The 22,769-nt window shown below is 35.2% G+C and overlaps 1 protein-coding gene across 5 annotated transcripts; it reads right to left on the minus strand.

The window, feature by feature from the left end:
• Window positions 1-1,138: 1,138 nt before the first annotated feature.
• Window positions 1,139-22,614, minus strand: LOC149650869 (tight junction protein 1-like). Of its 5 annotated transcripts, none has more exons than XM_089847530.1 (25): window positions 22,111-22,614; window positions 12,438-12,485; window positions 11,912-12,036; window positions 11,021-11,214; window positions 10,842-10,945; window positions 10,611-10,767; window positions 10,446-10,538; window positions 10,168-10,383; window positions 9,756-10,027; window positions 9,546-9,697; window positions 9,305-9,475; window positions 9,104-9,240; window positions 8,994-9,044; window positions 8,830-8,925; window positions 8,669-8,757; window positions 8,302-8,512; window positions 7,882-8,228; window positions 7,734-7,806; window positions 7,544-7,666; window positions 7,345-7,460; window positions 6,928-7,271; window positions 6,044-6,838; window positions 1,843-2,108; window positions 1,643-1,786; window positions 1,139-1,525 (listed from the first exon to the last, which is right to left on the minus strand). In XM_089847530.1, the coding sequence occupies exons 1-25, from the start codon at window positions 22,177-22,179 to the stop codon at window positions 1,428-1,430; spliced, it is 4,491 nt and encodes a 1,496-aa protein (XP_089703656.1). In that variant the 5' UTR covers window positions 22,180-22,614; the 3' UTR covers window positions 1,139-1,427. The 5 variants fall into 5 exon arrangements, with proteins under 5 accessions (XP_089703656.1, XP_089703655.1, XP_089703658.1 ...); XM_089847529.1 differs by having other exon boundaries at window positions 1,843-2,111; window positions 22,111-22,613; XM_089847532.1 differs by lacking the exon at window positions 22,111-22,614 and adding an exon at window positions 13,484-14,046 and having other exon boundaries at window positions 1,843-2,111.
• Between the last annotated feature and the right edge of the window lie 155 nt (window positions 22,615-22,769).

Below are 22,769 nucleotides of genomic sequence, written 5' to 3' on the forward strand. Positions count from 1 at the left end.
GAGTGAGGGGGGAGTCAATTTCTTTTTTAATAATAAGGCGATATTGTAAGAAAATTATTTATAAGTGGGCACGCTTATATCCCGTGCTCTCTCTTAGCTCTATCTTGCCTCTCTCTCCCATCCGTAGCTAAAAAGGAATCATGGCCAAAAAATATATTCTCCTTCGATAAACGTTTTTGATTTTTTGGTTCTTCCCTTCTTCCCCTCGTCTTGGTATTAAGTTAAACAGGCTTCTTTCCAATTTACCTTTTTCTCTCCATCTTTCAAAGAGCTCTCTGCTGCTTCTCTCCTAGATTCCCTTTTTCTAAATTTCACTCCTCGGTTATCCATGAATTTATTTAATTACAATACGAATATTATTATTATTATTATTATTTGAAAGTAAAATTGAAATAGTTGCCACGGTTACGGTTTTAAAGGCATAAGTTTATAAGATATATCTCCATAAGTATGACGCTACCTATACTTCGTAATGCGAGAGACTTACTGAAACCCTAGACTAGCGAGAATTGAAGTCCTACACACGGTGGTGGTTAATTTTGCAGGACTTCTATCTAGGTCCTATTTAGTCTGAACTTACTAGGCCTTTGACAGCAGCGCCTCACCAGGCCTCCCTCGCTTTACCACTCAAATCTATGACGTTTCTTCTACGTCACTTCATGACAAGCTCGTGTTTGTAACCAGTGACAAACTTATGGAACGGAACATATCTTATAAACTTATGATACAGGGTGTTTATGAAAAATCTTTTAGAAATTATGTGATTTCGAGTCGAAAATGTTCTAACAGTTCTGTGACATTTTGATGTCCGGGCCAAGTCACGATTGGTAGTGACCCCTTTGTCAGAAACACCCTGTATATTCGTGGTGATTATTGAATTTATTCTCGTCTATAATCATCCGTTGGTAGGCCTCCTTATTATATGCATTGTGGCCCCTTTCACGCGATTGAGCCTCATTGAGGTCCCACATGCACTCACTAGTATTTGAGAGCGGGAAATTCCTTCGTCTTTTAAAGTAACAGCACCACACGTAAACTTAGCCTAGAATCAAATATTGAAAGATGGCAAAACTGTCATTACTATATAATTGGTTAAACAATCAATTTTTGTAAGGTAAAAAATAGATATATATGTATATAATTTTCAAAGAGACTTTTTAATGTTTTATTTATGTAAAAGTAAATAAGTATATTGTATTATTTGAATACAAAGACTAGTATAATTAAGTTAATTACTGCTGCTTTTCTTTTGGAATCAATCAGTAAAATTAATATAGTTTCTTTGGTTTGGTTTTGTTTTTGTTTTAGGGTTAAAGTATTTTTTCTTAAATTTCGTAATGGAATGTACATACATACATACACGTAAAACTGTATACAAATTAATTGCAATTAGCGGCGTGTGATTATATTTAATTATTTAAGAATACTTAAAAATGGTCAACTAATACGGATACAAAGTTATCGCTTATTTTGCTGAAGGTTCCACCACTATCTAAGGAGGTATTTTGCCATTCCGCGGCCGCTCCTGTTAAAATTATTGAACAGTTTAATTATATTATTATTATTTTCAACTTTAATAGCTTGAAAAGCACACATTTTAGGCTTAACTACTAAACTTTCTTAGGCAATCTTTAATTCTTACCTTCTGTGGCATCGCTGGACTTTAAAGCGAATGACCAACTATCAGGATTAACCGCGGCAGAATGTGGTAATCGTAGCTCCACCGGAATGTTGAATTTTTGACCGTGAGGTCCACACATGACCAACGGACTCAGTAGAGTTTCCCCTTTGTGATCAATCTTAAGTTACGAACATCACCGGACAAAACAATTGACCTTTTACCTTTGTCTTTGTCCAATGGAGGTAACATTGTTGAATCTTGACAGACTTTAAAGTATATTTCATTTTCTTCTCCTTCGTTTATTGCTCCTGGTGGGACTATAATACTGACACCGGTTTCCTCAGAGGTTAAAGTTCCCCCTTCGTGGTTAAATGTCCCCCTGGCTACAGCCACCACGTTTCTGGTAGGGTCACTGGGTTCATTGTCACTTCGTGGTGGAGATGGTAACATTATTTCCTCTTCTTCCTCCTCCTCTCTTTCTTCGTCACTACTAAATGAAAACCATCGGGGTTAAGTGGCAATAATTATTGCAATTATTGCCACCTCCCTTCACTTTCAGACGTCAGAACTCTGGTTCTAAACGATTTATGGGGGAATCCTTTGAATATGTCGTAGCAATACTTATTACCTTTAAACCGATACTAAATAATTGGGGTTACAACAATTAGGAGCCGAGTAATTAAGCAAATTATCGAAAACCGTTTTTTCTCAACATCATGTCTCCAATTTTGAAGTGCTATAACTCTGGTTCTATAAGAGATACAGTGAAATCCTTTGAATATGTCGTAGCCCTACTTATTACCTTTAAAACGATACTAAATAATTGGTTACAACAATCAGGAGCCGAGTAATTAAGTAAATTATCGAAAACGGTTTTTTCTCAACATCATGTCTCCAATTTGAAGAGCTATAACTCTGGTTCTATGAGAGATACAGTGAAACCCTTTGAGTACGTCATAGCCCCACTTCTTAGCTTTCCATCGATAATAAATACTTCGTGTTTACGACAATCAGTGCAAGAGAATTGAGCTAATTAACTAAAAAAACAAGGTACCTTAATTTGATATTCATACAGAAATGAAATATATTCATTAAACCTTTTTTTAAAAAGCACCTATACATGAAAATAATGATTGAATATCATGTTTTTCACTAGATTTGGGACTGGTATATGATTTCATACGCGCGAGTATTTTATATTAGTGAATCTCTAGTTAATATTCACATTAAGGACCCGAGCGAGCGAATTAGCCTATAGCGTTCTTTCTGACAATTTAAATACTTCTCAAAGAAACCTCTCCCAACCCAAAAAACAGGCTAGGACTAAAATTAAACAAATGAGAAGGATAAATTATAAACCAAAAAATGTCCAGCAAAGATAAAAGACCGGCTAAGAAATTATTGGAGTTGCGGTAGACAAGATGGATGGGAAACTAGGATCTCAATTATAATTTTAACAACCGAATATTTTCCACAAACAGAAAAAAATTCTGAAGTTAAATGATCGATAATTCCTTAATTTACGATGTTACAATGTAACAATATACCCCCTAAATATATATATATATATATAATTTATGCCAGATTTATCTGAAACACTCTGTAATCTGTATATATAAAATAATTCACGAAGCAAAACAGAGCAATCCATTTAAAATATGGAAATACTTCTACCTTAAAGACAAGAAATCCAACTCGTTTCCGTAATGTTTTTTTGTGACTTGTGAAACTGGTGCGAGATATAGATAATATGAAACCTGGTGCGAGATATAGCCAATGTGAAACTGGTGCGAGATATAGACAATACGAAACTGGTGCGAGATATAGGCAATACGAAACTGGTGCGAGATATAGACAATACGAAACTGGTGCGAGATATAGACAATACGAAACTGGTGCGAGATATAGACAATACGAAACTAGTGCGAGATGTAGACAATGTGAAACTGGTGCGAGGTATAGACAATGTGAAACTGGTGCGAGGTATAGACAATGTGAAACTGGTGCGAGGTATAGACAATGTGAAACTGGTGCGAGGTTTAGACAATGTGAAACTGGTGCGAGATATAGACAATGTGAAACTGGTGCGAGCTATAGACATTACCTTCAAAGGCTTAGTTTTGATTATAACCAAAATACCAAAGAAAACTGTTAAATGTTTGTTTTTAAGAATTGTAGATGGTTTCAGAGAAAGGAAATTGTTTTTTTTTAAGTCATCGCACGAAAATTAACGTTTTTAGGCGAATTTTTTTCGTTAGGGTTAACTTCAATCATGGCGCTGTGTTATAGGCTTAGCTATCTACGTTCACGGGGTTTTTTTTACCACATTGCCAACATTTGTTAAGTTGTAAACGTGGCGTTCTATGTTTACCGGTAACGTTAATTAAATTGTAGGTAATATTAGTAATAATTTGTAGAAATGTTAGAGCCAAAAACCCACCACCAACAAGCAGAAAAAGCAAACCCAAGAATTCTTATTAAGCCTTTATCTATTAAAACTAAGCCTAACATAAACTTCTTTCGTCGAGTTTTGTAAAAAAATTCTTTATTTATCTTTATGAATTTTAAACATAAATATTAAAAATATTAAACCAAAATCGTTCGTTTTTTTTGACACAATTAATATAATACAAAACTTTTTTTAAATCACAGAGCACCTCTTTTAATATAAAACTTGTTTTCAAACACGCGAAACATTTTTTTTTTCCGTGAAATTTTAATTTCAAAGTTCAATTCTTACCCGTTAACTTGTTGGTGGTTAAGTTTTTCTCGCAACAAACATTTTCTTCAATTATAATGCTAAGCCTAATTGTGATAATCTAGTCTGATAACCATTTAATTGACTAGTTAATTAAACTTAACTAATCCTAAAACATATTTGGGGGGCTCCGATGTATTTTAGTCTATTTACAAAGCATTTACTTTTTTTTCTTTAATGAAATGCGAGATTCTTTTGATTTTTTTTTTACTTAATTATGAATAATGATGAAGATCTTGATGAACTTATTTAAGACATTACGAAAAGATAATTGGCACTATCTTGGGTAAAATAATTTTAGGGCTAATTGAGATTTACTATTGCCATAATTAACGTAATTAAAAACCCTTAACCTAACGCGATTAAATATAGTTTCGTAAATTTCTATAATACACAATCATTTATTGGCCCGATTTCTTATCTTTTCTTTCGTTTACTTCTTTTTAAATATACAATTATTTTAATTACCATACTTAACTATTTATACACACGATGATGAGCTACATTTACATAATAATTATATTATTATTATTATTAAACTTGATTTTAATTAAGAAAAATAATTAAGAGTTTTTCGAACCCCCGTCGCTTCCTTCAGTGTTTAAAAAATTCAAAGTGTTTTGAGCTTCGTCGATATTATAAAAATTTGAGCCATTGTCAACCGTTCCTTAATTATCTTGATGTTAATTTTTTTTAAGTTAATTTTAATTAATTTCTTTGGTGAACTGCGAAGTGATATTTCCGTATTGTTTTTTTTGTAGTTTTTTTTTATTTGATTTGTTTTTTAAGCGGGGGCATATCTGACTCTGTTAACGGAATGAGGGTGGGACGAAAGACCATCTCCTGATCTAGTGGGACAATGGATAAATTTAGTTCTTCTATTGTTTGTTAAAAGTACAAGCATGGATGAAGGATGCGCGTGAGGAAATTTGTTTTCACGCTATAGGATCGGCAACTCCCTATCTCGAACGACAGAATATTCTGTATATACTCTGTTACAACGTCGGTTTTCAGCACGCGCAAAGCTTGGTCTCTATGTAACGTAGCTTTGTACGTGCTGTCAAGAGACAAAAAACTTCAGAATCTTCAGGATTTAAAATATCCGCGAGTTTTTTTAGCTCGAGTGCACGGACCTCTAGGCCTTAGTTTCAAATGCGTGTAGTAGGCTGTAGGCAATTTCACACGTATTTGAAACTAAGGCCTAGAGGTCCGTGCACTCGAGCTAAAAAACTCGCGGATATTTTAAATCCTGAAGATCCTGAAGTTTTTTGTCTCTTGACAGCACGTACAAAGCTACGTTACATAGAGACCTAGCTTTGCGCGTGCTGACAATCGACGTTGTAACAGAGTATATACAGAATATTCTGTCGTCCGAGATAGGGAGTTGCCTATCCTGTAGAGTGAAAACAAATTTCCTCACGCGCATCCTTCATCCATGGTACAAGTACAATTACTACTTCGTGGACAATGTTGACAACTATGTTCTTACCCAAGGTTGCCACAAACGTTTATAATTCAAATTCCCCTGTGGCAACACCTTACACCAATTACCATTGTTAGTAACTTAAACATTGCGAATAATGTTAGATAAAAAAACACCTAACAAGCATTTTATCTTAATTACCGCCGCTAATTACGTAAAAAAATTTAATTTGAGCACTTACTTTGGATCGCAATTAAGATGTAATGGCATACTATGAGAAGACCTCGAATCTGGTTTCTTATAAAGTTCAAACGCACTACCTCGATTTTCTCTATTCGATAAGTCCAATAAGCTAGCGGGTGCTGGCGGCGGTGGTGAGGAATGGTAGCTATGATGGACATCCCTTCTGGTATTACCACCGCCGCCACTTCCATGATGGTAGGATGTAGTACCATTAACGTGGGCCACTGGTCTTTGAGGCGAGTACCCATCGCCATTAGGTGGTCCAGGGACTGCTTTATGGTAAGGTGACATATCGTAGTTACTGACGTTACGATGGTTAGGGTTAGGTGCCGGCGGATGACCACCGTGTCCCGTTCTTTCGTAATTTCTGTGACCGTTCTCCGGAGGATGGAATGGTCTCCTTCCTGGTGTGGGTTGTTGATGACGACTTTGATAAGGGTTTTCTGGTACTGGCGGAGGTTGAGGTCTCGGAGGAGGTTCGGCGTGGGACCCATAGTTACGGCTGGAGTATAATGAAGAGGAATGATTGTAGTCATTATCTTGAGGGTTTCCTCCTGGTACGTGGTGAGGTGGTCGCGATGGACTGTTGTGTTGTTGATGCATTGAATAAGGATCTTGCGATCTCGGTGGTGATATTGGAATGTTTTCTTGCGCTTGAGACGCTCGTTTAGAGTCTGAGAAATTGTGGTCCATGTCTCCTCCGCGGTTGTTAGTCTCATCATGGTGTTGCCATTGTTGACGTTGTTGAAATAAGGCTGGTTTAGGCGGTGGTACTGGACGACCATCTGACAGTCTGGGGATAAAAACCAAACCAATTTCTCTCGAAATTAGTTAAAGATTGATGGTTCAACTTTAGTTACTAGTTATGACATAAGTACTTACCTGGAATGGTACATCGATGGTTTAGGCGGCGGCGAAGGTGGTACTGGCTTATCTTCTGGTTGTCTGTACTTATTAGGCGGTGGAGGTTGCTGAGGTCTTCCTCCTCCCTGACTGGGGGAATTAATAGGCTTTGCCCATTGGTTAGCTGTACTTCTCGTGTACCTATAAGGATTATGCGCTTGTTGCTGCTGCGGTTGTTGCATTTGATTGGCTCTTTGCGCGGCCATTGAGGCGGAATTAATGGAATCTCTAGTTCGTCTATCAGGGGTCACTTGGATTTGATTGTTCATGTATTTGCTAAACGAGTCGCTACTATACGAAGAATTGTCAAAGGCACCTTGTGGCTAAAGACAAAGATGAGTAACATGAAGACGTACAAACTATCAGCTAGTAATTTAAAGCAGACAGGAAACTTACCGGTGACAGAGATGATAGCTTAGACCGTTCCAATGAACTTGATTTACTCGTCCCGGTATTCATATAATCAGGGTTGAGTTGTTGATGGTCTCTCGGATCTTGTGGCCATCCCGGTCCTAAATTATAAAAATTTGTATCTATTGAAGGCCTAAAACAATCTCGAAGAAATTTTGTACACAAGACAGTGGAAGTAACTTACTCGGAACATCTCCATTAGCTTGACTTAGATGCTTCTCTGTCGCTGATAAACTACCATATCGGTCATGAGGTGTCCTAATACTTGAACCATAGAAATCTTCCGTTCGATCATTATCCATAACACCTAGAGTTAAAAACGAAAATGTTACCATCGAAGTAAAGGGGTAATACTTAGTTGAGAAACTAATTACCTTGGGAATGTTTTGGGCTTGAAATAGAGTCACGTCCCTTTGTGTGTCCCATACCAGGCAAGGACATTGGTTCCTAACAAGAAATAAATGAAATCATTGTGGACGTACTTTAACACGTCAAGAAATGGTCTTAAAGTATGGCTCTTACCGGCATTGGTCTTGCTAAAGAATATGGCGGTGGTGGCGCGTTATAACTCGCATCTTCTTGGGTCGCGATACTGGGGTCACTCGAAGCTTTAACCATCCTCCTTTCGGTACCATTAGTTGAAGTTAGACAGTCAGGCAAACTCATGGGTCGCGTATCGCTTGTCAAATCCAAGTCACTTTCGGGGGACGACGCGTAACTCAAACGCGACGTCATTGGGAATAAAAAGTCATCCGAGATGACTTCCTGAGGTTTTGATTCAGAAACCCAAATGGCTTGTTGTTGTTGTTTTTCGATTGTTTCTCGGAGTTTTTTGTACCACATATCCGCACTCGTTAAGGCGATTGTGGCTTTTTGGTTTAATATGATTATTAGTTAAAATTGTAATTAGATTTAATGGCAATGGTAATGAGGTATACATACCAGTGAAGACGTGCGACCAAAGCTTCTCCAACTTGGTCGCGTGATCGTACAATTTCTTGGAGCTTTTATGACTAGATTTGGCTAGCCTGGATCGCAATTCTTTAACTGTGTGTTTGCTTTCGGCTTTCATGAAGATAACAATCGGATAAAATTGGGCGTAATTTAAACGGTCAACCGCGCTTGGCGTAATGTCCAGTATGGCGTGCTTGCCCTGATGGTCAAATCATATTATTAATTGAAATTTACACTAATGACCACTAAAGACTACACAAAGGTACCTCGAGCCTTGGGTTAGCGTTTTATAAATTTAGGGTAATTACCATATCTGTATGTTATTAAAATACCCATAAAAGTTAATTACAATTACCTTTTCAATAATTTCTTTGATGGCACTAAGTCGAATTATCCCGGATGATTTTTGGCTTTTTGGAATGTCATCCATTCTGTTATCTAACTCTAAAATAGTTATACAAAATGTCTTTTAAGTTACTTGGTAATCTAGCAGAAATTACAGCGGTAATTACTTACGCGGTGAGGCGTATTTATCAGGGTAATCTTTAAGTAACTTATCCCTGGCCACGTCACCTAAAGGTCCAAACAAAACCACTGGCCTTATAAAACCAGCTAAAGTAAAAACCATTCATTGTTAGTTTTAATTTATGTAATTAAGATATAATTTTAATTAAACTTACGATGCCTTAAGGTTACCCTTTCATAGGCTGGGAACTTGGACATGCCATCTGCTATTATACATATCAACGTTTTAATTACCTACCATTTAATAATTACGTGAGATAATTACCAAATACAACATCTTCCCAGTTATCTTTGCTTAAAGATTTTGAGCGTCTGGATCGCCTTTTAAAGAAACTTCCCCTACTTTCGGACGCGGCTTCTTTTTTAGCCTGATTTTGTTGTTCGGCGCTTAGTTCTTCGGCTCTATTTAAACCATAATTACTTTAATTACCGCGTAATTAAACAAAGGGTTAATGATATATTTTACCGTCTCTTATTGGGTATGACACCCTTTTGAATCTCTTGGTTATTTCTACCCATTCTATAAACCATCCAAGAGCCAACAACACCATTGTACAGTGTATCTATGACGTGGAAGACTTCTCCAACGTGGAATGCTAGTTCCGATTTACCGTAACATTCGTATGTAAAATGGGTTCTGAAACGGAAATATTCTCGTTCTTCTCAAAGTTGCTATGTGGGGAACATTTAGGGGCGGAGTTACTCACCGAATGTAAAACGAATCTCCGCGTTGATTGGCTACAATTTCATCGTATTCTTCTTTACGATGTTGTACAATTAAATTAACTTGATCTTGAATGTTCAAAAGATACAATACCGCTTCTTCTCGCGTAACACCTCGCATATCTTTCTCATTAACCTAAGTTAATCGTAATTAATATATGATCCTCCGGGGTTCAATTACTTTCGTTAAGTACTTTAAGTATTTTGTCTCCGGGTTGTAGTCCTTGTAACGAAGCTGGACTTCCAGGTTGAACAGCGGTGACAAAAATGCCCACTTCGTTACCACCTGTTAGTCTAATGCCAACGCTACCGTCCTTTTGGAAGAATATAAACCTAGGATCCGGACTAAAATGCGAATGGACTTTAGCTAAACGCATGTCGTTGCTGTTATGGTTTTTATCAGTGTTTACTAACAGAGGCGCTTTAGACCTTCGGGATAATGGGTCATCATCGTACATTGAGAATTCTTTAAAAGTACCATTGAAAAGAATACTTAATAGCAGAAATTATGGTTGTTTACTCCTTGGGGTAAGTCACTCTTGAACTAAGCTCATGAGGTTATACCGCGTTTGGGAGTGACTTGCCCAAACGAATACAAGTACTTACCATCGCTTCTAGGCGGTGGTGGTGGTCTAGGAGGGGCATCCTCCTCATCTAAGCTACCTAAAGGTCGCGAATTCGAACCTCCAGCCAATAAAGGGGTAGCTGGTTGGTCTAACTGACTTAGAGATATGTCCATTATGGGACCACGATTTCGGGCCACGGGTAACCGCGCCAAATTATTTTTGTCATCGGGCGGTGGAGGGGGAGGTCTATAGTCACCTGTAATTATAATTCTAATTACTTTTATGCCCCGAGTGACCAATGGGGAATACAATTCCAACCTCTTGTCGGTGGTTGAACGTATAAATTTTGATTGGTCCATTGAGGTCTGGGACTTGATATACCATCAATGTACCCAGGTTGATTTGGAAAGTCTACACGTGTATGGAGGTCGTAATTTAATTATTGATAATTTAATTTGATTACAAGTAATGTATGAATCGTACCCGAAGACCATCGCTGATTTTGATTGTTATTATCATGATTTGTTGATGGTTTATTATTAGGGTCCCTTCTGACAACAAATTGCACTTTTTCTTTGCTACTATCTATTAGTTTTTTAGCTTCTTTTAAGCTTATGTTTTCAGTATTTGTATTGTTAATCTTTTAAAGAAAAAGTACGCGTTCAATTAAGGTAGGGTTTTTAATTAACAAATTATCCTTGATTGATTAATTACTTTTAAAACGACATCTCCCTCTTGTACGGAACTGGATTTGTCAATTAAATTGCTATTTGTGACTTCTTTTATATAAATATGACATCCTAAAACCACTCCGAAATCTGACGGGAAATTAGTTTTAATTTTAAGTTTGTTAAATGGAATTGGGCGGAGTCTTTTGTTGGTTAAGCTGGTACCTTCTTTCTTTTTGCCCCTAGTGATGGTTAACTTGAGTGTTTGAGGTTCAGCGGTCGCCATTAAGTTTGTGTTTATTTTACGTTTAATGACTAAATTGACGGAGTTGCCACATTCCCTAAGTACTTGAACTGCTGTGGCGTAATCCACATTTTCCAATGATATTCCGTTTGCACTTACAATACGGTCATTTATCCTTTAGTGTCAAATATTTTAAAGTGAAGATATGATTTATTTTGTGGTTGTTTCAATGCCGAAATATGAAACGTTTTGGAGACTTTCTCATCGAAAAACTTTATTGTAAATGTTTTGGAAGCTCGGATTTTATTGGGATTGTTATAGTTAACGATTGAGAGACTCGTATTTCATCGAAAAACTTATTGTTAACGTTTTGGAAGCTTATGTTTCATCAAAAAAAGTTATTGTAAATGTTTTGGACACTCATATTACACCAGAAAACGTGTTGTAAACATTTTTAAACCCTAAACGTTTCACAAAACATTTTTAAATCATATACTTTTCACGAAACATTTTTGAACCCTATACGTTTCATACAACATTTTTGAACCCTATACGTTTCATACAACATTTTTGAACCCTATACGTTTCACCATAAATTTATGGTTTCACGAAACATTTTTGAACTATATACTAAAAATTTCAGAAAAAAATTTTGAACCCTATACTGAAATTTCCAGAAAACATTTTTGAACCCTACACATCTCAGAAACCGTTTCGGAACCCTATACTTTCGCAAAACCATTTTAAACCATATTTAACCGCGAAAACTAACCTCAAAACTTATTTAAAGTAACATAAACAGAACAAACCGCAAATATAAAACCACGAAAAATGCGAAAAAACTTGGTTTGGAAAATTTGAGACAAGCTTACATTAATTTCGCCTCTGCAGGTCCCGCTTTTAAAACATCCGAAATGGCGATGGCTGGATCTCCGTTTGCAAAGTGTGGATTATCGCGGCCTCCGCTGACAGCGATACCAAAACCATAGCCTGGAACCTGATACCCCCAAACCAAAGACAACCTTATAGTTAGTTACAACTACTAGTGGTGAAACCCTCCTCCGACTGACTGTCTGACTCCCCAACCCAATGGTACGTACATACAACATCGACCATTACAAATTTCACCCCGGGGTAAGGCAACTTAAACTTCATTGTTTCGTAAAATATTCTTTTGTCACGATTTCTGTGTGCCCAGCTTAGAAACTTATAGTATCTTTCAATAAGAGCAGGGTGCACCCCTGCTTTCCCCCAACCCCCAAGCAGGTTTGGTTAATTGTTAAGGACCGAGCGAGCCACCAATATGGGCGATTTTATTCAATTGGTTAGAAACATTTTTGATTTAACGTTGCATTATGGTTTTAAATATGTGTTTATGGAAAATGGTTTTTTTCTTACCCTAGTTAAGTTGACGTTTTGAAAATCCCATGTTACTTGTTCTCCGACCTACATAATAGAAAATACCGTAAAGGCATTAATTCCAAAAAAGTTTGAGGTTTGAAATCGATGTTTTTAAGATATCTTATTAATTCCCTGGTTCTTTTTTTGGTTTGATTGCCTAAATTGTCAAAATTACTTAGGGCATGAATATTAGTTATAAACTTGGTCATTTCAATTGAGGGTAAACAGGAAAATCAAGTGATTTTAGCCCCTTTGATTCTTCTATTAATTATAAGACCAATCAATCTGCATAGTGAAACATTCAGAGAAAATACAGTCTCCGAATGACTTTAAAATTCAAATTCGTTTTTATTCATTTCATAGATAGTTTGAAATTTGCACCTCCAACCAATCGCGTAAGATCCCGCCTTCTTGTTAACAAAAATACGGTGTCACCGCTCCATGTGGAATGATTGAATGACATTTAGCGCGAGATTTGATAAAAGAAATTTCGCGCGATGGGGATGCCACAATCATGGCGCCTGGGGAATTTTGTTAACAATAAGGCAGGGCGTTACGCGATTGGTCGGAGGTTCAAATTTTAAATTATATCCATAACATCTTAAACTAATTGGAATTTTTAAAATCATTCGGAGATATTTCACTATGCAGATAGGTATTATTATTAGCGGTAGAATCGATAACCCTCTCTTTAATGAAAGCTCAGATTTAATTTTCACCTAAAACTTAACTTCATTTGCCATTACACGTATTTGAAATAACTTTGGCGTTTACTTATGATACTTGGTGGGATTACTCTATCGAATTTATAATTTTACGCGGTACTTTCAAAAATACTCAAGTAATTGGGAATTACAGACAAACAAAGGCGATTTCTGTATTACTAATACTACTTAACTGAACCATAATTACTCTACAAATTATAAAACATTAGATATAAACACTTAATTACCTTTTAAAGTTAAATAATCCTATTTAAATTTAACAACAACAACAACAAAATAACAGAAACAAATACACAATAACCGGGGTCCGGAACGCACCACAAATAATGTTTTCTGTTAATAAAATCGAATACCGTCGCGCTGCAAAAATTTATTTAACACGAAAAATTCGATGGAGCTAACGAAACGAAAGTATTTGTAGAATGTAGGGCGCGTTCCACCGAGCACCACCACCAACACCAGATAGAAGTCTAACCACTTTTAGCAAATATACGTTCCAAGCCAAAACTAGGCTTCCAAAATGCTATACTACAACTCGAACACTTTGCAGAGAACTTCGTTCGTTGAACAACTATTTTAAAAAAGCTTTAAAACTTGTTTCTCCAAAAATGAAAATTAAAAAAAATATTAAAGCCGAACCGAACCAAGCCGACCGACCGAACTAAGTCCAAAAGTGTACTAACTTTAATATTTTGAACGTTTTCACATAATTACACGCTTAATTTTAATTAAATTTAATTTAACTAATCACTGTGTAATAAATAACGTTACAAGATACAAATAATTCGCCGTTGTATTTTAGCATCGAGTCGGGACATCTTTAAGGTTTAAAAAAATGTTACAAGTTGGTCTCACGCTTAGCGTTTTCTTAAAAGTCGAAGACATTCAACATTCTTCATCATGCTTTCTGTTAACTATCCCCCCCCCCTCTTCGTCGTTTTCAAGAATTTTTCCACCCCCTTTTCAAGGAACTTAAGGCGTGTTCACATTATGATATTTGCTACCAAGCTAGGAGAAATTTTAAGCGCCTGTCCACGCTGCCTTTTGTAATTGGAACTCTCTCTCTCAACCAATGAGATTGTATTTAGTGCATGTGCGAATGGACCTTTATAGATCTTAGCATCATTTTCTCCTAGTAAAAAAGCCCGCCCTAAAATTTTTTCCCAGCCTCTAAGTCCTTGCTTAGTTTAGGAGAGAGCGAGAGAGAGGAGAAAAAAAACCGATTTCTAACTTTCTTCAAAGATGAAGAGGATTTTATTTTCAATGCGAGACTTTACTATAGCTAACTAGGATCATATTACACATTATTCGGGGTGATAGTATTCGCTTCAGTAAATTTATCCGGTGAAAAATGAGCGTCCCTGCAAAATCTCAGTCAGTAGTCTTGCTCGGATTACGAGGGGATCGTTACTCGGGCACACTTTATTGCTACACATTTAGTTTAAAAATGTAATGGTTTAGCTTTATAAGGTTTTGGTTTAGCTAGATTAAAAACGTAATGGTTTAGATAGATTAAAAAGGTAGTGATTTAGCTTAAAAAGGTAATGTTTTAGCTTAAAGAAGGTAATGTTTTAGCTTAAAGAAGGTAATGTTTTAGCTTAAAGAAGGTAATGTTTTAGCTTAAAGAAGGTAATGTTTTAGCTTAAAAAGGTAATGTTTTAGCTTAAAAAGGTAATGTTTTAGCTTAAAAAGGTAATGTTTTAACTTGAAAGGGTAATGTTTTAACTTTAAAGGGTAATGTTTTAACTTGAAAGGGTAATGTTTTAGCTTAAAGAAGGTAATGTTTTAGCTTAAAAAGGTAATGTTTTAGCTTAAAAAGGTAATGTTTTAGCTTAAAAAGGTAATGTTTTAACTTGAAAGGGTAATGTTTTAGCTTAAAGAAGGTAATGTTTAGCTTAAAAATGTTATGGTTTAGCTTAAAAAGGTAATGAGAATTTTGAAAAGCGTATAATGTTTACTATCAAAAATTGAACGGAAGCTTAATTTAGATGATTTCGTTCCTTGAAGTCATCTGGTTTTGAACGAAATCACAAAGTTCAAACACTAGAGTGACAGTTCCCTCGTAAAGCAGCCTTGACAGGGAATTTTTGTTCGACGTTCCATAGGTATTGAAGTTCAAAAGGGGGACCGGGGGACATTGGTATTTAAATTATTTAAGAAACTAAGCCTCCGTAGGTTGAAAGCCTATTCCCATTCTAAGCGCGAATTCTTTGGAGACGAGGTGTTTGGATAATGTTTAGTGGGGACAGAAAAAGAAGTTGACTCGTTCGGGAAGGGAGGCTGAAGACGAATTGCATCCCCTCCCTAAGTGAAGCCCATGATGTTTCGTAGTTAGCTTTAGCTTCGATCTGCTGCGATTCCTAACGCAGTAGGGGTGACTTTCGCTATACTCGGGACACATTTCTTACAAGAATTTTTGTCCCATTTTGATTACCTCACCCAGTCAGCGCTCTCTAGTCTCTACTACTTCCTCCATGCCTCACCTACCCATTGAAGAACCATGACTTTACCTACTAGGCCTACATCAGGGTTAATTTTTTACTTTACCAGGGTCGTCCCTAATTACCGTCTAAAATAATTTCCCCTGACCAATTTCGAGTCGAAAACTTAACTCTATGACATTTGACCTTAAGGGGTCAATCCTTAAGTTATGATTTGAGTGTTTTACAGATGAACCCTTAAATTTAAATAATTAAGAAACTAATTTAGACAATGATTTCTTCTAATTTAATTAAGGGGCCATCCCTAAAACACTCCAAACATAACTTAAAAACGGTGGTCTTGGGGCAAAATATCTCATACAACATTTTTGACTCAAAATTTCCCATAGAACCCACCTCTTTTTGGAAAACCATGTATAGAAAAGTCCAAAAAAATGTTCTTGGTTTAAAAAAAATCCAGACTTTCATAGATTTTTCCAGAATTTAATTTTAGTGTCATACTTAATTTTGTTACTTCACTTATGGTATGGAGATAATTAAAAATATTGAATTTAAAGGCTTTTTTTCTCCCATGGAATTAAGTCTGGTCGAATAACCTATTGTTTCCTTAACTAGCATCCGGTGGGTAAAGAATTTTTTAATAATTAAAGAATGACAAAATAATTATGAAAAAAAAAAGACATCGCATCACGTTATTCTTTTATAGTTTCATATTCTCTTTGAAAATGAATTTTAAAAAATATGGACAAAGTATTTTTAAACTATTATTTTAAATCCCCTCATCTCTTTTAATGCATATTTAATCAAATTAATTCAATTTAATTTAATAATAAAAATAATAAAGTTTAATTATTTAAAAATCGAGACACTTTTTAAAAATAATTACTAAGTTAATCAATGAACTATATCCATAAATTAAACTTTAGTGACCTACCTTTCATTAAATTAAATTAAAAACTATTAATAATACTTTAAAAATCACTTACAGTCTCCGAATTCGAAGCATCCTTCGATAATATTTTCATGATTCCACGTAGGTATAAGTATTTCAAACACAATCTAGGTTAATTGTTAGTATCCAAACGAAACTTGTTTTATGTTCATAAAACTTCGTCATATTTAAGCACCGGGGTCTCTAACCAACGTACCAACGTAAGAACGTCATTCCACAGACTTAGCTAGACATTTTCCTCAAACTAAGTGAAAAATACCTGGAGCTTTACCTGTCCTGTTCTAAGCTTAAGCTAAGCGCGCCAAGAAATGCACGTGGGGTTTGAAGAAACAACATACCTTGATTGCTATGCGCGTGCATAACTGCTTCATTTTACGCGCCATCACGAGTAAACTATGAATAAAACAAATATTGGAGTATTTGGAACAGGGTCGAGTTTCCACTATTCTTCTATTTAAATTTGCCGATTTATTGTTTACTGTTGTTAAAAGACGTCTCTGACTCACTCACTTTTCTGGTTTGCAATTATCAGGGTAAATACGTTAATTATTTAATTTTAAATGTTAATTATAATTAAACTTTAAGCTCTGTTTTGGAAAAAACATACTCTCATATACTAATATTTAACCGTCTTATTAACGATGCAAATGTTTTAAGCAATTAGAAATTTCAACTGCAAATGACCTTATAACCTCTATTTAAACCAAAATGTTAATTTCACTTTCAGCTATTTTAAAAGCAAGGCTCTGTTTTGGTAAAAATTTACTTTCATATAATAATATTTAATCATCTTATTAACGATGCAAATGTTTTAAACAAATACAAATTTCAACTGCAAATGACCTTATAACCTCTATTTAAACCAAACGGTCTGAGAAATCCCTTAAACTTATTTAAAATTTTCTTAAACAATTTTCAAATTTTATGAATAGTGTGAACTCGACCGCCAACCAATTTAATTTGAAAATATAAAATCCCATTAAATGATCAGAGTCTGAATCTACCGCTACTTTATTCAAACGTCCGAGGGGAGGGAAGGAAGTATGCAAATTTTTCTTTTCATACTAATTAAAATATTAAGTGTGTCTCACGCAAATGAAACCTTAGATAAAACTTCTTTTTTTTTTGGTCAAAGACAAAAATTAAATATAAAATTTTAAATTGTTATAACATAAAATCATTCGGATGTGAAAATGAAAATGTTTTGGAAGAAATATGAACCCATTTAGTTTTTCTTTTCTTAAAAAAAAATATAACCGGTTTTTATTTTAAAACCGTTTTTATAAGTTGGTTTTTATCAAATATCTTTTTAAATTATGACGTCTAATTACGGATCTCTTATATAATTAACAACTACAGTTCGAATACAAATCATATTTTTTTTTTCAAGGTGACATATCACGATTTAATTAATTATAAAAATATCGTAAATTTAAAATTATTATTAGGCATTTTAGAGTAATGATTTTGTACAGTACGAACCTTGAAAATGCTAATTACCTATCAATAATCTGATTTATTTTAAATATATTTTATAAACAACATAGTCTGTGAGAGACTTATAAGTAAGGAATTTTTTATTTTTAGATATTTCTAAGCTGCTAAAATGCCATATATTTTTTTCAACTAAAGTAAAATCACTAAAGAAGATCAGAAAACCGTGAAAAATATAGACGATTTGATAAAATCTCGACCCAAATTTTCTTCTGAAGTTCCAATTTCAGCGATTGGAACCATCTGAAGTTAGTCAAAATTTGAACTGAACTGCTGGCGTGCATGTGTCTCTTATGGATTCAAACACACTCAACAAATGATCTATCTGGCAACACATGGAGGAATGGCAAACACCTCCTTAGTAGTAAGTCTAACTAGCTATAGAATTGCAAATTATCTCAATACGACTTCAAAGAAAAGATAGACAAGAAAAAACGCTCGGATTCTAGTTTGGGTTCCTTTTTTTATGTAAAAGTTTGCGAGTTGGCAACCTTGAAAAGTAGGGGTTCCCCGTAAAGATAAGGAGTTAAGTTATATAATTCTAAGGTTGTAAATAAGTATAGATACATCCTGAAAAAAAAATCCCCATGCTTAAATCACTATACACCTGCGCCTCTTGGGAGAAAGAATATTTCAAACTCGAACCTCCTACAGTGACGAAAATAAATATTTCTTACAAATGATGGGCTGGGAAAAACTCGAGTTACCCATTAACGCTAGTCTCAAAACTTAGGGTGACATTAACATAATTTGAAATTCCCGGAATTAAAATGTTTCAAAAAAACGTCAACACTTAAAAATGAAACCCCTTGTTTAAATGTTAAAGTGGTAATAGGATTAGAGATACGAAACACTTAAAGGTGCAGATATAGAGTAGTTCTGAGAGGAGGAGCTACGGGGACGTGACGTCATTATAGGGAGCTAACAACTGGCTAGGGGGAAGAGATAGTCTGACGTCACGCAGCCCCTCTCTGGTTGGAATTTTTGCGCGTAGAATACTGTCTCCAACCGTTAGGGGGGACTGAACTCCAGTAAGAGATAGAAGGGTCTGACGTTTCAGGGTCAGAACTGTTAGCTCCCTATTGTGTGGCCTGAGCCGAGGACTTCCAATATGGTCGCCGAAACCGAGGTAAGAGATAGGAGGGTGTGACGTCACGAGAAAGTTCGTTGTAGCAGAATATACGAAACACTTGAAGGTGCAGTGCAGATATACAGAGTTTTCAGACTTGGTTGATTAATATGCTTTACACCAGGAGACCAGGCACCAAGTAGCCTCTCCTCCTGCAGGTGTAAATGGTATCAATCTTCCTTGTCTGAAAACTATGTATTAATTACATAGTATCTAATTCGTTTAATTATAATTTCCACGACGTTAACTTGAATGCACTATCAAAGATACGGAATCCTTTAGCGGAACCCACGTTAAGAGTTCAAGGTTAATATGACACCCATTAGAAAAAAAAACGCCCTCGGTAAGTTTTCCAGACATTTTTCAATTCTTTTTTGTGTTTTGAACTTTTAAAAAGCATCATTTGAGGAGATGAAACACAGATGAAACTACTACACCTTGGTATTTAGGGTTGTACAAAATTGGGCTCTATATGTCTAACTAACATCATAAGGCGTTTCTTGTTTAACTGCTTTTCAAATTGTGCACATTCATTCAAAAACCTTACGATTCTGAAACATTGGTCAGTGTTCAAATAATTCCAATGGGCCCGTTCTCTACCAACTTAACGACGCTTAACTGTATTTAAATTTAACTTAATTACGCATTAACACAATCCCCCAAATTTATTAATATCCAATTATAAAGTTCTTTTAAATTAAGTTGAAAAAAATAAATATATAAATAAATAATTCGTACCTTTTTCGACTTAATCCCGGGTGACTTTAAACACGCTTAATCGCGATTAATATTTAACTAATTTTAATTTAAACTTAACTAAACCTTAAATTAGTTTCTAGTACACATCCATAGCAAATTGATTCGAGTAAATACGTTTTTAAAATGATGAGAAAATGCGAAACAAAAAATTTTATAAAATTAAAAATAGGTTAGAGAGTTCCCATTTTTATTAAGGAATTTGGGTCAAGATTCATTTCATTCCCTAACCAGGAAAATTTCCTTTTGACATTATTGCATCTTCACTAGACTAAAACCGAGGGGTCTTTCAACTATAAATCACCCTTCCCTAATGGAAAATTCAGTTTTATTAAACAAACTAGTGGAGTATCCATCCCCTCTGTTGTTTTCAATTCGTTTCAGGTCAGAGTTTATGATATAAACAATCATAAATAACAGTACTTCGTTAAGTACACATAGTTTTCAGACTAGAATGATTGATACAATTTACAACGGGAGGTGAGGCTACTCGGTACTTCACTTTGTCCGGGCCTCCTGGTGTAAATGGTATCAGTCCTCCTTCTTAGAGCACCTTTTTCATTCAAAACTGATCATATTACGGCTCCTAGAAATTCTATAGTGACGTCACAACACCTATAGAGTGCTGTCAGTTGTGACGTCAGATCCAAGGTTAAACGTCACGAGTCTGCCTTTAGCAATGGGCGGCCATGACAGTTACCGTTTTTTCTTTATGGGAAAACAGCATGGGTGACGTCACACCGGCGCTTCTGACAGCACTCTATAGTGAGTGAGGGAGGAAAACTACGTGACGTAATGACAATTTTTTGTAATATCTCTCTGTTTAGGCCACCATATTGGAAGCCCAACTTTGACAAATCAATTTAAGACAACCAATACTGACGTCACTAACTCCTCCCCCCCCTGACAGTACGTTACTATACTATATTTTTGTCGCACTTACGAATACTTTATTACTTTTAATATAACAAAATAAAAAATTGTTTTCTTTAATGAAAGATATTCAATTTTAAAAATCATGTTTATTTTTGGATTTGATTTGGAACTATACTGGTTTTTCCCTAAATAAGACAACGTAATAAATTATTTAAAATTTCATTAACCAGTTCGTTTCGAGTATAAAACAAACTTGAACTTCCTACGGTAAACCCTGGTAAAAGTAATAATGACAATTACCCCCTTTTAACTGCATTAATTCCTACGCTAGAATAATAAAGGGTGCTACTACTCGATTAAATTAAAAAGTTCATTTTAGCAACAAAAAAAAACATCGCCTAAAGCTTAAATCTAGATTATTAGGAAATCATCTTCATCTTCTCTTTCAAGTTTATCTCAACAGTAATGGCAAGCCCCCCGTCTTTGACTGTTAATACGCTATACGAGATAACGTTGGACTGTCACTACTATGTATTAATGTAGAATTGACTTTTTTTTTAATTCTCACGCTCCCGAAATGATAAGGGGACGGGAAATTACGGGGGTTTATCGTGGATTTAAAGGCACACTAGCAATTCACACATTTTATTAATGGAAAATGAATTAATATTAGATGGGTTAGGTCTTAGCATGATAGGTTGCCTTTATTTAAATAAACTTATTCAGATAGTCAAAAATATAAACAATTGTAGTAAGTTTTGTATGTGTCAGCTTTTAATTCCCGCCATTATTGTATTTAATAATAGTTAGGCTTAGCGTTGTTGCTATTTTAATAACAATTAGGCTTAGAATCGCTGGTAATTAAATCATAATTAGGCTTAGCATCGCGGATATTTAAATAATATCTAGGGTTATGATCGCGGGTATTTAAATAATAATTTGGCTTATGATCGCGAGTATTTAAATAATAATTAAGCTTAGGATCGCGGGTATTTAATAATAATTTGGCTTAGCACCGAGGGTATTTTAATAATAATTAGGCTTAGCGCTTCGGATAGTTCTAACAAAATAAGGCCGAATTTACGTCGATTTATTTCAAATTTAAAATACCCACTTTTCACCTAATTTGACAAGCAACTTAATTACTTAACCGTATCATTTACACGCTTCATTAAATCTTAAAATTATACCCAAAAAGAATAACTCGTAACTTAATAATTAATCAACCGTATTAATTAAAATCCCGTTCTAATAAAAACTTTTTAATTAAATTAAATTGAATTTAAATAAATCTTACCGAATTTAGGTCCTCGTCCATTTTAAGTATATTAAGAAGTTTGAGACTTTTCAAACACAGATTCTTCATACACTCGCAAAAAAAACTCTGTTTTTAAACTCGAAATATTTAAGTTAATTAATCCACATTAAATCATCACAACACACAGTAACGCTGGCGTTAATCCAAGAGGTTTATAACAACGCCTATCCGTTAATCGTAATTAAGTTAATCATTCAGAACTTTTGATGAAACTTTATAATATATTTTCCTTAAGCCTTGGCGGAAAGTTTCCTTTCATAGTCTTGGAGATTCATTTAAAAAGCAGCAAGAAAAACTTTTTTCAAACTTCACCCGGGTCAAAATCACTACGGAATAGACTGAGCCCATCCCACAAACCAGTAGTAAATACGTTTAAGGCTACGTCATAGGTACCATTGGTACTCGTACCTAGATGGTTCATACATTTGGGCTTAGGAGGACTAGAGGAACAACCGTGCCTCGGGAAGGGAACCTTGGTATATTATGTATTTTAACCACCCAGTAAGCTATGAAATCAAAGCAGGTTTTTTTTTTCCTTTGGAAACTTGGTTGGAGAGCTTGGCTTTTCAGAAACGGAGGGGGCGAAACATCATCGAAAGTTGGTCTCAATAACGTTGTTCTATGAAGGGGACATTCTT

This window comes from Phalangium opilio, unplaced genomic scaffold (assembly GCF_054372755.1).
Source record: "Phalangium opilio isolate 3A_F unplaced genomic scaffold, DU_Popi_V2 ptg000082l_1, whole genome shotgun sequence".
Taxonomy (NCBI): domain Eukaryota; kingdom Metazoa; phylum Arthropoda; class Arachnida; order Opiliones; family Phalangiidae; genus Phalangium; species Phalangium opilio.